The sequence below is a fragment of the Penaeus vannamei genome, chromosome 7 (assembly GCF_042767895.1).
Source record: "Penaeus vannamei isolate JL-2024 chromosome 7, ASM4276789v1, whole genome shotgun sequence".
NCBI classification, from domain to species: Eukaryota; Metazoa; Arthropoda; class Malacostraca; order Decapoda; family Penaeidae; genus Penaeus; species Penaeus vannamei.
The window spans coordinates 19,203,421-19,218,420 of NC_091555.1; the positions used below are offsets into that span (position 1 = coordinate 19,203,421).

The following is a 15,000-nucleotide window of genomic DNA, read 5'->3' on the forward strand; positions in this document are numbered from 1 at the left end:
CGATGAAGGTTCCTACGATCCCTCACGCGGAACATTTTTATTGTGAGAGCTCCTTCTCACGCGAACGTGTGGGGCTGAAGGATGCTTTCTCTCCCACCTCCCTCCCTCTCTCTCTCTCTCTCTCTCTCTCTCTCTCTCTCTCTCTCTCTCTCTCTCTCTCTCTCTCTCTCTCTTTCTTTCTTTCTCTTTCTCTTTCTCTTTCTCTCTCTCCCTCCTCTCCCTCTCCCTCTCTCTCCTCCCTCTCCCTCTCTCTCCCTCTCCCCCTGGCCCTCTCCTTCTCTCTCCCTCTCCCTCTGGCCCTCTCCCTCTCTCTCCCCTCCCTCTTCGTCTCTCTCTCTCTCCCTCTCCCTCTCTCTCCCTCTCCCTCTCCCTCTCCCTCTCTCTCTCTCTCTCTCTCTCTCTCTCTCTCTCTCTCTCTCTCTCTCTCTCTCTCTCTCTCTCTCTCTCTGTCTATCTGTCCCTCTCCCTCTCCCCCTCTCTCCCTCTGTCTCTCTCCCCCTCTCCCTCTCCCTCTCCCTCTCTCTCCCTCTCTCTCTCCCTCTCCCTCTCTCTCCCTCCCCCTCCCCCTCCCTCTCTCTCTCTCTCTCTCTCTCTCTCTCTCTCTCTCCCTCTCTCTTTTCTTTCTCTTTCTCTTTTACATGATGTTTTATAGGATCTCCCACGTCTTTCTTCTTCCTTCGCCTCCTTCCCCTCCCCCCTTCCTCCACCTCCCTCCGCCATTCATATCTCTCAAATCCTTAAAACTTTAGATAATTTTGTCTAGACGTAGAACTTTCGGAGAAAATCATGACTTCAAGTGTTCTCGCTATTCACTCTAAAGAGGCAGCGAGAGTTGAGTAATATGTACGGAGAGATAGAGAAAGAAATTCGAAAAGATGAAGAGAAAAGAAAGTTCAGAAAGGAGAAAGGAAAACAGCTTAATACTTAAAAGGAGAGGCTCATTCTTTAACTAGAATATAATTGATGTTGATTTCTGTTTTTTTTTTGTATTTTTGTTTTGTTTCGTTTTGTTTACTCTTCTAACCTTAACGGCTTCGAAGGATAATGCGTTTCCCGTAATCGCATGGCGGCCGAGGAAATAGCGAAGCCTGGTGTCTCTCCTTAACCCTTCCTTCCCCTCTTCCCTTTCTCCTTTCCCCTCTCTGGCCCTCCCCTCTCGCCGGCGCCTCCCCTTTCCACCCCTAATGAACCCTCGCTGGAGTAGGGGATAGAGGAGAGGGGGGAGGGGGGTGATGGAGGCCGAGAGATCATTTGGTGGATAAGAGGATATAAAGATCTGGGATAATCACCGGGGAAGACGGGCGAGCGAGCGAGGGTTTTGTAAACTGCGAAAGTGTGTGTGTGTGTGTGTGTGTGTGTGTGTGTGTGTGTGTGTGTGTGTGTGTGTGTGTGTGTGTGTGTGTGTGTGCGTGCGTGCGTGCGTGCGTGCGTGCGTGCGTGCTTGTGTGTCTGTGAGGGGGAGGGCGTGGAGAGTAGAGGGAGTACTCGACCTCTTTTCTCTCTTTCTCCTCCCCTCTTCTCATTTCCCCTCCACCTCTACTCTCTTCTCTTCTTCCTCACCCCTTCCCTCGAGGGCATCCTCAGATAAAACACACGTTTGTATTATCGCCAGTGATCGTACGCAGCCATGCATACACGCGTAGAAACACCAAAACAAGCACAAAAACAGCAACAGCTGTGTGGTATTTAAAAAAGGACCAAGACTGATCATAAATATCTCTGCAGTCTTTAGTTTTCTCTCTCTCTCTCTCTCTCTCTCTCTCTCTCTCTCTCTCTCTCTCTCTCTCTCTCTCTCTCTCTCCCTCTCTCTCTCTCTCTCTCTCTCTCTCTTTCTCTCTTTCTCTCTTTCTCTTTCACTGAACGACTGAGGATGAAAGCCAAACGCGGCCTGTTTGTTATTCCTCGAAGACTATATATCACAGCGTTGTTCTATAATCAGAAGTACTTGAATTTATACCTTGACCTTCCCTCTGTGACGAAGACTTATTTTCTGAGTTTTTTTATAGATTGATCCGGACGGTCAGCTTTTCCTTTTCCTTCTTCTTCCTGTACGCATTCTTCTTTTATTTTATTTTTCTTCTTTTTCGTCGTCTTGTTATTATTCTTTTTCCTCCTCTTATCCTACTTCTCTCTCTTTTTGTCCTTCTCGTTCTTCTTTTTTCTTCTTTTTCTTCTTCGTTTTCTTTTGTTTTTCCCTCCCTTTTTTACTCTTTTAATTTAATGTCACAGCGCCGAAGTAAGGGGAAAAGTAACCGATTGGATAGTGGTGTGTTGCAAGAAGGGTGTTTCCCCTCACTCTATGACTCAGACCTCTCGCGCGGAGGGTGAGGGGCGCGAGGGTGAGGGTGAGGGTGAGGGTGAGGATGGGCGGGCGAAGGGGGTGGGCATAGACGCGCTCATAAAGGACTTCTCTCACTGAACTTATGTCCTTGTCGAACCCAACGAGGATTTAATTACATGCAGTCTCGTTTGTGCGGTATCGCTGCGAGCATAATTAATTGAATGTGACGGTGGAAGATTCAGGGAAGGAGGAGGAGGAGGAGGAGGAGGAGGAGGAGGAGGAGGAGGAGGAGGAGGAAGAGGAGGAGGAGGAGGAGGAGGAGGAGGAAGAGGAGGAGTAGTAGTAGTAGGAGGAGGAGGAGGAGGAGGAGGAGGAGGAGTAGGAGGAGGAGGTGAGGAAGGAGTAGGAGGAGGAGTAGGAGGAGGAGTAGGAGGAAGGGAGTAGGAGGAGGAGGAGGAGGAGGAGGAGGAAGGAAGGAAGGAAGGGAAGGGAAGGGAAGGGAAAGGAAGAGAAGGGGGGAGTGGGCGGGGGAGGTGGTGGTGGAGGAGGCCGAAGTGGTTGGCCAAAGGGCGTCGTGCGGGGTTCATGCAAAGGCTCACAGGCAATTGATTTTTTTCTGCTTGCTCTTTCTTTGTTACAAGCTACGGTATTTACAGATCATTTTCCTAGTCCGTTTGGAAAGGTTGTAGATACTCCGTTGGGACTGCGCATGATACACGTGGCATACACGGGGGTGTGATTAAGCCAAGTTTCTACGTGGTCATGCGGTTGGGCGGGGAAGGGGGGAGGGCAGGAAGGGGTAAACGCAGAATTTCTCTCTCTCTCTCTCTCTCTCTCTCTCTCTCTCTCTCTCTCTCTCTCTCTCTCTCTCTCTCTCTCTCTCTCTCTCTCTCTCTCTCTCTCTCTCTCTCTCTCTCTCCCTCTCTCCCTCTCTCTCTCTCTCTCTCTCTCTCTCTCTCTCTCTCTCTCTCTCTCTCTCTCTCTCTCTCTCTCTCTCTCTCTCTCTCTCTCTCTCTCTCTCTCTCTCTCTCTCGGGTGAATGATGGGAGAAGGATGAGTAATGTTTGAGCGGGAGGGAGGCCGAGGGGGACACGAGAGGGGGGAGGAGGAACAGGAAGGGAGTAGGGAGAGAGGAGAGCGGAATGAGAATAGGGGAATGAAAGAAGAAAAGGTGATGAAGAGGGAAGAGGGGTGGTGATAAAGATGATGCAGAAGGGAGATGATTGATGTGAGGGTTAAAAAGAATGATGGCGAGGAGAGGAGGAAGAGGTGGACGGGTTGGGGAGGATGGGCGTAATGTATGGGGAAAGAGGTGGGAGGGGGAGGGAGCGGAGGAAGGTAATCTTCGTGCCATTTTCCGCGTGTAAGGAGAGCCGCGGTTGCCCATTGTGCATCGCGGACGTCAAGTTGGGGCGGCCATTGTTTTCTGTCGGGGAGGAGGGGGGAGGGGGGGAGGAAGGCGCTGGTGTCGGCATTAGCGTGGATGACAGCGGGAAACAAAGACAATGCACTGCACGAGAGACACGTAGAGTGATTGATAAGTACCCCCCCCCCCCCTACACACACAAACTCCCCTCACCCCTATCTCATCTACCCCCTTATCCCAACCCTTCATCTACCCTTATCCCGTCCCCCACTCCTCCCTCCGCCTCCCACCTCCATATTGTCGCATCGATGCTGAAAAAGTGCTTGTTTCATCTCAGTGGCGGCTCGGCGCGGGGCGAGACGGTTGCGGTAGAGGTTTTCGCGTGTTCTTTGCACGTGGCGGCATCCGGGAGGGAAGCACCGTGCGACAGACGAATGACTGGGAGGGGAAGCGGGCATTTTTGTGCAATTGGTGTGATAAAACGGGCGGTCCCTGTGTTGCAGAATGTGTGAATTATGGCTCTGGAAAGCAAGAGCGTGCAAAGCTTAGGTTAAAGGTCTCCGGATGGACTATTGCCTGAAAGATTCGAGGTGATCTGCCGAGTCCTGGAATATTTTTAGATTTTATATCGTGACAAGATGGTTGTAGAACAATGGAAGAAGAAGCCTGTCAGGTAATTTTTTTGTTTGATATGCCATGTCTGTGGTGAGTGGATAAATTTTCGAAAAGTGGAAGTAATAGTAAAACAAAATATATATATAATAATTAAGAAATTGGATTTTACTGACCGGTTGTTGTGTCATTCGTGTTGCAACTTTCTCTATTTCAGAATGGAACGGAGTCCTTGGTTATTGCAGGTCGAACTAACCGAGCCCGTTGCTTCCTTTGCAGAACTGGCGGCACTTCGAACCTGGTCAAGTCGAACCTCCGGGGCCCCGCCACCCAGACCGCCCACAACGCGTCGGGGAATCACGCCCTCGCTTCGCCTTACCACGCCACCTCCGCGCCCCCAGCCAAGCAGAAGGACTCCATGCTGGACAAGTTCAAGCTGTTCAACCACAAGGAGAAGGAAGCGAGGAACAAGACAACGAGTAAGAGTGAGGAGCGAGCGGTTTCCGTTTCCTCGGAATGTTGTCTCGTCCTTTCGTGTTGTCTTTAGGTTGCGGGCGGCTCGGGGGCTCCGCCGGCCTCGCCCGTGGGGGTGTGGGCGCGTGTGTGTCTGCATGTGTGTGTCTGTGTACCTATCTTCGTAGCTCTCTCTCTCTCTCTCTCTCTCTCTCTCTCTCTCTCTCTCTCTCTCTCTCTCTCTCTCTCTCTCTCTCCCTCTCTCCCTCTCTCTCTCTCTCTCTCTCTCTCTCTCTCTCTCTTGCTTTTGTCTTTCTTTCTCTTTATATAGTATGTATATGTATACACACACACATGCAAGTATATATGTGTGTGTGTGTGTGTGTGTGTGTGTGTGTGTGTGTGTGTGTGTGTGTGTGTGTGTGTGTGTGTGTGTGTGTGTGTGTGTGTGTGTGTGCGTGTGCGTGTGCGTGTGCGCGCGCGCGCATTTGCATGTGTATGTGTATGTGAGAGTGAGTGAGTGAGTGTGTGAGTTTATGAGTGTGTGTGTGTGTGTATGTGTGTGTGTGTGTGTGTGTGTGTGTGTGTGTGCATTTATGTATGTATGTTTATATAATATATGTGTAGATATATGTTTTAGGTTTGTATATACGTGTTTACACCTACGCACATACATATATATGTTAATACATACGTACATGCATGCATACATGTATTCAAACTTATGCATGGTTGTAACTGCAACCTCCTTAGGCGTTTATAAAATATGTAGACCATTTCCTTAGGGGTCTGTGCGTTAATGTAACCCTGGCACTCCTTTCCTGTTTTTACTTTCATTTCCTGAGAAATGGGGAATAGGTACATATATTACATTAATTTAATTATGTATTGCTAGTTTCAATGACGTAAAATGTTTTTTTATGTCGTATACATTAACATTTATTTAATTGATAACTGATTAGTATGCATTAAAAGTAATGACTGATGACTATCTGATTAATGTGATATCAAGCTCATTTGCACATCTTCACCGTTCATCATTCACGGGTTATACTTCCATAGCACGCCCATGTTTGTAGCAGGTGTGCGGGTTGGTGTATCCCCTTGCTTCCACACCTGTGCCATTTTTCCCACCTCATTAGCGATTTCGAGTTCCCAGAAAAAAATTGGGCTGCCTCGCCGTACTTAAGTTAGTGGTGTCGCGGCCTTCTTTGTGGTGGGATGTAGACTCGCGCATTCGCATTTGGGTTTGTGTGGAGCTTCTTTTCATATGTAGTAGTGTTTTTTACCTTTTTTTCTCTCTTGTCTTACTTAACCAGCGCATTCACATGCTGATTACATTTTCTTATCAAAGCTGGAGGGGAGTGTCTCGTAAACTGCGCAAATGTGTGTGTTTTTGTGCGATGATGAAGGCTTAATACCACCGAGCATTTAGTTGGTGTTTGTGCCTCTTCCAAGAAGTGCCCGGAGGAAATGGTGACTTCATAATTAAAGCCGATTGCATTGAAACTGTCGAGACCAGAAACACTGAGAAACTGACCGCTTTTCCTTCGTCGGTGCGCAGGTCCTTGAGCCAAAGAAAATACGCATGAAGGCTTTATTCCTTCGTCTGCCCTTCGGTGGCGATGCGGGCCGTCAGTCCCTGATCAGGTGTTCCGGAGAGGGGCATGGAGGGACCGCGGGAAGGGGGTAGAGGGGGGAGCAAAGGGGATTGGATATCACGTTACCGAATGTCACGAAGAGAAGTCATGCGGGTTGCGATGTCATGCGTTGGGAAGGGGGTAATCGGTGCATGTTATCTTTTATCATTATCAGTAGTGCCGTCACATGAACAACGTAGAGTACGGGATTTAGGGGGATTTTTTGGGGGGAGAGTGACGTTATCATTGGCTAGCGGGGGCGCTCAGGGACACCTGTGGCACTGTTGAGGCACCGGACCCATCGGTGTGCCGGGTAGTGGGGTGGGGGAAGGGGGGAGAGAGCAATAACCCCGTGACCTGTTGATCCTCGGCTGTCCGGTCAGATCGGCTTTGATGGACGGCGCGGAGTGTTCCGAGCTGCCGCGAATTAAAACCATGATGGACAGTGTCAGGTGTCACGTGTGAATTTTGATGGATAGACTCGCCCATGCTTTGATATTGATACGTATGCACTCAGTGCATGTATTTTTATTTGCATCTGTATTATCTGTTGGCCGATTGCTGAGCGGTCAGTGTAACCAAAATCATGTTAGGTGTAATTGCGTGAAGTGACGCATAGGCCCTCCTCCTCCGGGAACATGACCGCTCGACACGCGATCTGTGAGAAGTTACTCACTCCCACCTCATCACGCTCCCACTCCCCCCGACCGTTATGAATCAAGCCCACGCCACATCTTTGTCTTTCTCTCAGGAACATTTTTTTCCGTCTTCTGATATCAACTGCAGTTAGAGATCACATTTTATTTCTCCTTCTATTCCCTCTCTTTCCAAGCATCTGCCACATCCACCACATCGCCACTCCACTCTGCCCATCGCCATCACCCCCGTAAGCCGCTTCAGACGCTGCAGTCAGAAATTCACCACATCACACCACCGTCACATCGCGCACCGGAAACTTACGTCACTTCCCATTCTGCCACCTTCCTTTTAAACGACGTCCACTAACTGACCCTCCTTCTCCCCCTCTCCCTCGCAGGCAGCAGCGGGGTGAGCAAACGAACGAGCAGCAGCAGCGGATTCAGCAGCGCCAGGTCCGAGCGCTCTGACTCGTCGACCAGCTTGTGTTCCGACGCCAAGCCCCCTCCGCTGCCGCCGCACCAAAGGTAACGTCCCCTTCGCCCGCGTCGGAAGAGAGGGTCTGTGTCATGGAAGAAGTGAGAGTGGAATGATAACCCGAACGAAAGGGTAATTAAGGTGTGAATGGGTGAGAGAAAATTAGGTTCTGTACAGGAGTGGAGAGAGACTAACGTTAACACGGTACTAATTGCAGTGTACATAGTCTAAAGGTAATTCCGGCAGATTGCTCTAATTACGGAGCGAGGCAGGCCCGCTTGAATAAGGCAGGATATGGAGTAATGATGTGTGAGTCACGGTAGTCACGTCACGGAACAGATTCACAGATTACATTGTATGTGGAATTACCTTGCGCCGTTATGTATCTTTGGCAACGCAGGAGAAGTTAATAGCTTTTGCATATACTTTAATTATTTTTTTGATTATTGGCTATTATGGGAGATACATGGAAGTGTTTGTTTCTTCGCTTCTGGTTCCGAATTTTCCTAAATGGATGTCGCAGACTGAATTGATCTGTAAAATTCAGTGAGAAGAGTCCAAGAAGCGATGCTTTCCTAGGATTTCTCGGACTCGTAAATATAACAAGGTTCTTAGCCCTACGAAGGTAGTCATTAAATAATAAAATACATAAAAGTCATCACCATTCTGAGAATCACTAAGACAAGGGATCACGATGTATTACTTCTTATGCGTGTTGTATATAAGGCGAAGGTCATAATTTTAGCTTAGTCTTTTCTTAATAATAACGATAAAAACATAACATCACCCCACACCGAATGCATAACACAAACTGTACCTTAAAACCTAGATATAAAGGCACCCAGCTTACGCCGTGAGCAAGGCTTCTCCCACAAAATGTACATAGTCCCCCAAAGACACCGACCAAAGCACATAACTCCAGCTACACCTAGCCATAACCCCGCCCACATATAAACCTCGAACACGCCCACGAGTAACTGTACGCCCTACGCCCAATAAATGACTAACAGCACGCCCCCACGCCCGCAGCTTGCCTGTGAGCACCAGTAGCAGCAGCAGTGATCAGACGAGCCACGCGGAGGCGCAGCAGGGGGGAGCGCCCCCCGCCTCCACCAAGCCGCAGGGCCTTCGGGGCATCAGGTGTGTTCTCGCCGTGTGATGGTGTTCTCGCTGGGCGTCACCATCAGGGTATTCTTTTTCATTTGATTGCTTCCGCAGGTGTTATTTTGTTATCAAAATTGTTGTAGTCGTTTTTCCTTATTATTTATTTATTTATTTATTATATTAATTATTTATTCCCATCATCATTGTTATTATCATTTATCATCATGTTCAACAACAACAGCAACTTCATTATTATAATTGTTATTTTTATTATTGCTATTGTTATTGCTACTATTATTGTTTATTATTATTGTTGCTATTACTACTACTAATACTACTTTTATACTCCTACTCCTATTATTATTATTATTATTATTATTATTATTATTATTATTATTATTATTATTATTATTATTGTTATTATTATTATTATTATTATTATTATTATTATTATTATTATTATTATTATTATTGTTATTATTATTATTATCTTCATTTATTATTAATGTTGCTGTTGTTATTGATATTATTATTATTATTGCATCATCATTATTATCACTATCATTGTCATTGCCTCTATTATGGTTATGTTATTACCGATATATTAAATGTTTCAGACCCTTAATCAAACAAGGATACAGCCTGTCGCCCTGCAACACGTAGCTAACACTATCTTGATTCCAGGTCCAAGTTTTCCAAGTCTGCGGGCAAGGAGGGCAAGGAGTCGCCCAAGGCGTCGCGCAAGGACAAGGAGCGCGAGGAGCGGGAGGGGTCCCGAGGGTCGCCGCGGGGAGGTCACAAGACCCACCGAGACCCTCGCGGAGAGAGTCGCGACAGGAGCGCCAAAAAGGGCGACAAGCTCACGCTCGAGTTGGATGGCGGCTCGCGCCCCCAGCGCCCCCAGTGCCCCCTGCCAGCCAATGCCGAGAAGGACTCCCGGCCCCCTGCGCCGGGTCCGCGGCCGGAGACCGCAGGGCACGCAGCCTCAGAGTCAGACCAGCCACCCGCTCTACCGCCCAAAGAAAAGGACCACAAGGAGCACAGCCACAGCAGCCACCAGGATCAGGCCCCAGCAATGCAGCAGCAGACTGTCGTGACGACCCCCGGCAGCCCCCTCCCCCCAGGCACTCCAGGCACGGGCATCCCGAAGCCCACGGCCCACGTGAAGGGCCAGACCAAGGTGGTGCCCCCCGAGCGGTCTGCGCCCCCGACCCCCACCGCCTCGCCCAACGTCAACACGTCCCATCAGGCCAAAGACTACAACAAGATGGTCCGGCCCGCAGGCACGCCCTCCACGCCTAAAATCGGAGGCAGCAGCGCTCCGCGGACGGCAGGGACACCCTCGGGTGGGGAGGCCAACGCAGCTCAAGAGTGCCGCGACCCGAAGGGCTCTCTGCCGCGCCAAAAGCAGCTGGGCAGACGGGAGGACTCCGCGACGGGCATCAGCGTGGCGATGGTGAGTCCCATGCCCAACCCACGCGAGAAGGACATGGTCACGCCCTCCGAATCGGGCTCCAACATCAGCGAGTCCTCCCAGAGCAACAGCGGCCACAGCAACAGCACTTCCTCCGGCAACTCCTCCGTTATCTACAAGCCCACGAGTTCCGAGGACGACAGCGTCTCCGACCTGAAGACTCACATGAGAAAGGTAAGTGGCTGGCGATGAGAGAGGCTACTTCGCTTTATATATTAGATGCAAAAAGCCCATTTACTTAAATTGTCTTTCTTATAACAGTTTTAACTTTTCAGATTGTAATGCAACTGCATTAGGGATTCAGAATATATTGTTATTGTAAATATTAAAGATATCCATTTCCAATGGTTCGACAATTTGTTCAATTAATTTTCTCCTGTTTTGTGCAGGTGGAGGAGAAGGCCGAGGGAGAAGAGGGCGACGAAGTCATTCTGAATATCAAGCCCATGCAGCCGCTGGTGAGGGCTTCGCAGTATGGCTACATGAGAGGACTAGGCCTCCACCAAACCCGCACAGTGCCACCTTCTTTGCACGTTTCCAGGCTAGGTCAGTCCATAGACAGATACCTTTTCTTTATAAGCGAAGTCAAACATTAAGAATCTCTGATCTATAATAGAAGGAAGTAATCGGAATATGAAAATGATTGGAATTATTCAGTTTTAAATATTTAGCCTTTAAATAGATTTATTTGCATTTATCATTTATTTGCATTTGTCAGTAGTTCTTATTAACCGACTCGCATTTTTTCAGCAGCCCTCCAAGACAACGCCAACACAGTACCGCAGAAGGGGATGCGTATTGGGCCTCACCTCAAGCGTCCTCCGGGTCCCAACCAGGTCATTGACACGGATTACAGCGACCTGGAGAGTGTGGACCTCGCTAATGGTAAATAGCAGTCTCTTCCTCTTCCTTCGTGTGTCACGTTTTAAACTCAGAATGTAGTCAAATAGCATCCAAAGCAACCCTGTAAAATTTCAGAACAAAGCTTTAGGTCGACGCTGTAGTATTTCCTTTGCGAATATAACCCACGATGTTAGTTGCTGTGAATGTGGCTATAAAGTAACGTCTCTTCGAGAGTAGGCGGTGGACTTATTGTAATTCAATAGAATTTACAGCGTGTTAGATTAAATTTATTTTTATTGTATGGAGCCTTCCTGGAGTAGAAAATAATGCGTAGTATGTGAATCCTCTCGCTCTGCCATTCGTTCCTCGAATTGCTCTGATGGATGACAATATGATTTTTTAAAACTTTCATGTCACGTATACAATTGAAGTTATTATGGATTAGTGTCACGTCTGTTTCACGCCGTACTTCCCAGAATTGCGTTTGGGAGAGAGAGAGAGAGAGAGAGAGAGAGAGAGAGAGAGAGAGAGAGAGAGAGAGAGAGAGAGAGAGAGAGAGAGAGAGAGAGAGAGAGAGAGAGAGAGAGAGAGAGAGAGAGAGAGAGAGAGAGAGAGAGAGAGAGAGAGAGAGAGAGAGAGAGAGAGAGAGAGAGAGAGAGAGAGAGAGAGAGAGAGAGAGAGAGAGAGAAAATAGTCGGTCAGGTTTTAGTGTCGAAGAAACTAAATAGTCACGCTGATAATCCCTGAGACAGTGACTAAAACCTGAGCTACGTCACGAAGCAACCCCCGTGCCAGAGCAAGTCAGCGTCTCATGTCACGGCAACGGCGGGCACTCCAAAGGTCCAAGGGACGAGGTGACTCGCCCGCCACGCATTATCGCCTCTCACGTTCACCCAAGGGAGCTGGTTTTCATCCCAGTGGGGAGGGAATCTTCACGTCAGTCCCTCTTCGTTAGCTCTCACTGTGCCCCGTGTTGTGTCGTGCGCTCTGGGATGTTGTTTTAGCCTCGTTGTCGATGAGTTCGTTTCGTTTGAGTGCGATGTTTGCGATGGTGTAGTAAGAATTGTGCGTCGGATCGGTTTGTTTGTCGTGTTTCAGATTTTGAATATGTTTTATCCTCGTATATTTCATATTCACTATCATGCGTCAGAAATGTAGTCAATTACTTTATGGTCGTGCTTTGTGGAGGAATATTATTTGATATAACAATAACATACATTAAAAGGATTTTTGAGTGTCAAATGCAATACACCTACGCTTATAAATGTGTATCTCGCCCTTAAAATATGTTGCTCCTGTCTCAGGTTACATGTCCGACGGCGACGTCCTACGCAATGTTGGCTACAAATCCGGCAATTCCTCGGATCTTGACGGTTACCTGAGCGAGGGCGGCGCCTCCCTCTACGCCCACCGCCTCAACCAGCGCTTCAAGGAGGGCATGAGGCAGGTGCACGAGAGCATGAACAAAGTGCAACACTTCATTCACGACGACAGGTGAGTACGCCACGCATGCTGTTCTGGGTTGCTGTCATTTGGGTTGCGATGGCAAAATCTTTCGTTCGTTTTCTTGGGTATGGACTGTTAGATCGTAATTTGACCTAAGGTAAATAATTTATTGATGTTTAAAGAAAAAACATGTTATAAGAAACTTTATATATGCATTTACTAGAATAAAGTCAATGGGAATTCAAAATTCAACGTTAATTTCCAAAGATGAAGCGAAATTCGTTATCTTTTTGCTAACGGACGTCCCTATAGCCCGAATTGCTTTAGTTACTCATGTAAGAGATCATTTTCTGCTATCCAGGTGAGCTTCGAAGAGAAAACGGACGCCCACTATTGATTTGGGTGTTGGCCGTCGAGCGAACAACAATCATGACTCATGGGCTCCCCGCGGTTCATGATTTTTTTTTCTAATTACGTAACAAATTGCTGTTGTCTCACCGCGCGTATAGTATAGTCCGGTTGGGAAGCGTTGTTGTAACTCTTCGCTAATTCATGGCGTGTTCGGGCGTTCATTATGGGATAATCAGTCAACATTTTGAAGCATATGAAATCGCTCAGTCATTCTGTAACTTTCTAGAGACATCATTATAGGTTTATATATGTTTATTCGATACGATATGGTGTAATAATTGTTTCCTCTAGTCTGACCTAAAACGAAGATTTGCCTCCCAGACAAGTTAAAAAAGATCCAGCTTTGTTTGAAATCCATATGTAATCAGCTCTTGCGGACACTCGACGGTATTGTTTTTGGTGCACAGAGCATAAACATCCTTCTCACGGAACGCATAAGGTTCATATTCAAAGTGCTGAAATGTTTATAAATGTTGAAATTTCAAATATATATACACAGAACTTCACGTTCACAGGATTTGGCATATTAATAGCGCCAGTTTTGGTCACTGTTTTCCGGAAAACGGAATGCCTGCAAGTCTAGCAGGAATTTAATTTCGGATTCTCTGATGGATTTAAGTAAGTTTTGGGACTATAGTTTGTCTCCATTATGACGTGCATGAGAAATGCCGCTATTGCAGTGCTTTTCCTACGCCAGTAAATTCACCAAGATTCATGGTTAAGGTACATATAAATTTGCTAGTAACACGACATGCAGGACATTCATAAATCGAACTCCAACGTTATTTTTAGCTCAAATCTTTTCCAATTATTCTTCCTCTGTCTCGCTTATTTCAAGATTTTCTTACAGTTCTAAATTGCAATTATTTCCGTGTGTGATTCACTCTACATTTTCCCCATTTTCTGTAACGAGAAGCAACGGCACAGAAAACGACATGGAGGTATCCTCTCTCTCTCCTTCCACCACGTCGTCAGAGCCTAGGCACTTTGACGAGGACGATTATTTAGACAGGGATCTAAGCGAAGATAAAAAGGAAGGAGAGGAGGAAGAGGAAGATGATATATTTAGCGATGAATGCAAGCCCAGGCCGCCACCAAGAGAGGAATCGGGCACCAGGAGGCGGTGAGTGTGGGCGGGCGTGCATGCTGGACGCCCCCTCCCGGCCGTGTGTTGTGTGTGGCGTGATGACATCCTGACCAGCTAACTAACGCTCCCGCTAGTGGCACACCGCAGCCGTGACGTGGATGTGGAAAGATGTGCAGCATCTTTCGCGAAAGTCGCTTGTTTTTCCTTTGTGGTTTTCCTAGCCTTAGATTCTTAGCTTAGTCGAGGCCTTGTTTAAGACTGGTGTTGGCCGGGACCCATCATTTACCTTACTTTCGCGCCGATGTTTTTCTTTATGTTTGTATTTTGTTGTAGTCCCATTCCAGTGCAGGTTTTCACAAGAGACTCGTTACATTGGCGCTTGTCTTTGTCCGTTATTTTTCACAGGCTACCCAAATATCACTGCTTTTTAGCTACCCTCTCTCCCGCCTTGATATCCGTTGATTTATCTGAACCATTAATTATATCTGAAATAGCTTCTTAGTTAGCACCCGCTGCGGTGACACGAACACAGTGCACAGAGAACGGCTTTCACCGTCCTACTGATGGCATAGTCAATGTCGATCAGTTCTTTGTTTCAATATATTACCCTCTTAATAGAAGGTTAAGCATCTTTCCAACCGATATTTTGCACATAACATACTATTACGGTCTCTTTTTTTCTCTCTTTATCCTGTAGTTTTGTAGATTTAGGAAAGTGAGGAATAGGAGAGTCGAGAATAGGTATAAAAAGCAGACCCCTCCCCCTCTTACTGAGCCAGTTTACCAGCCATTGCGGTCTCAGTAGCACTGTGGACAGAAGAGGACGCTGCATGCAGTGCGTGGGCTCGCCAGTCTAAGCGTGCGTGCGTGTGTGTCCTCGGCTAAACCTTTTGGAGACTGGTCACGCACGTCCCAGCGAAGGGAGCGTACAATTGAACCATACGTGTAGGGGAGGAGGTGTTAGACAGACGTGCAGTTGGCGGTTCTTTGTTTCACGTCAGAGCTGCCTGGGGCCGAAGCGGTGTTTGGACCTGGGGTCGGATATTTTTCGATTTACTAACGTGTGATTAGCCTGCTATTTTTTTTGTTTTAATTAAATGTGTGTCTGGCATAAAAAAGAAGTGTGAACTGCATATTTAAAAAGAAATGTGTGATCTGCTTGTAGAAGAT

At 47.5% G+C, this 15,000-nt stretch overlaps 1 protein-coding gene across 17 annotated transcripts in view; it reads left to right on the forward strand.

The window, feature by feature from the left end:
* The window catches only part of LOC113812565 (protein sickie), a 165,477-nt gene that overhangs the window by 109,636 nt on the left and 40,841 nt on the right, over positions 1 to 15,000 (forward strand). For 8 of the 17 annotated variants that reach the window (XM_070123585.1, XM_070123598.1, XM_070123588.1 and 5 more), the window contains 8 exons: positions 4,539 to 4,744; positions 7,389 to 7,515; positions 8,495 to 8,605; positions 9,254 to 10,217; positions 10,433 to 10,589; positions 10,794 to 10,928; positions 12,191 to 12,380; positions 13,660 to 13,866. In XM_070123585.1, coding sequence (XP_069979686.1) covers positions 4,539 to 4,744; positions 7,389 to 7,515; positions 8,495 to 8,605; positions 9,254 to 10,217; positions 10,433 to 10,589; positions 10,794 to 10,928; positions 12,191 to 12,380; positions 13,660 to 13,866 — 2,097 coding nt within the window. Of the gene's footprint in view, positions 1 to 4,132; positions 4,321 to 4,538; positions 4,745 to 7,388; positions 7,516 to 8,494; positions 8,606 to 9,253; positions 10,218 to 10,432; positions 10,590 to 10,793; positions 10,929 to 12,190; positions 12,381 to 13,659; positions 13,867 to 15,000 lie in introns of those variants that run through there. The other 9 variants (XM_070123597.1, XM_070123595.1, XM_070123599.1 and 6 more) reach the window with 7 other exon arrangements.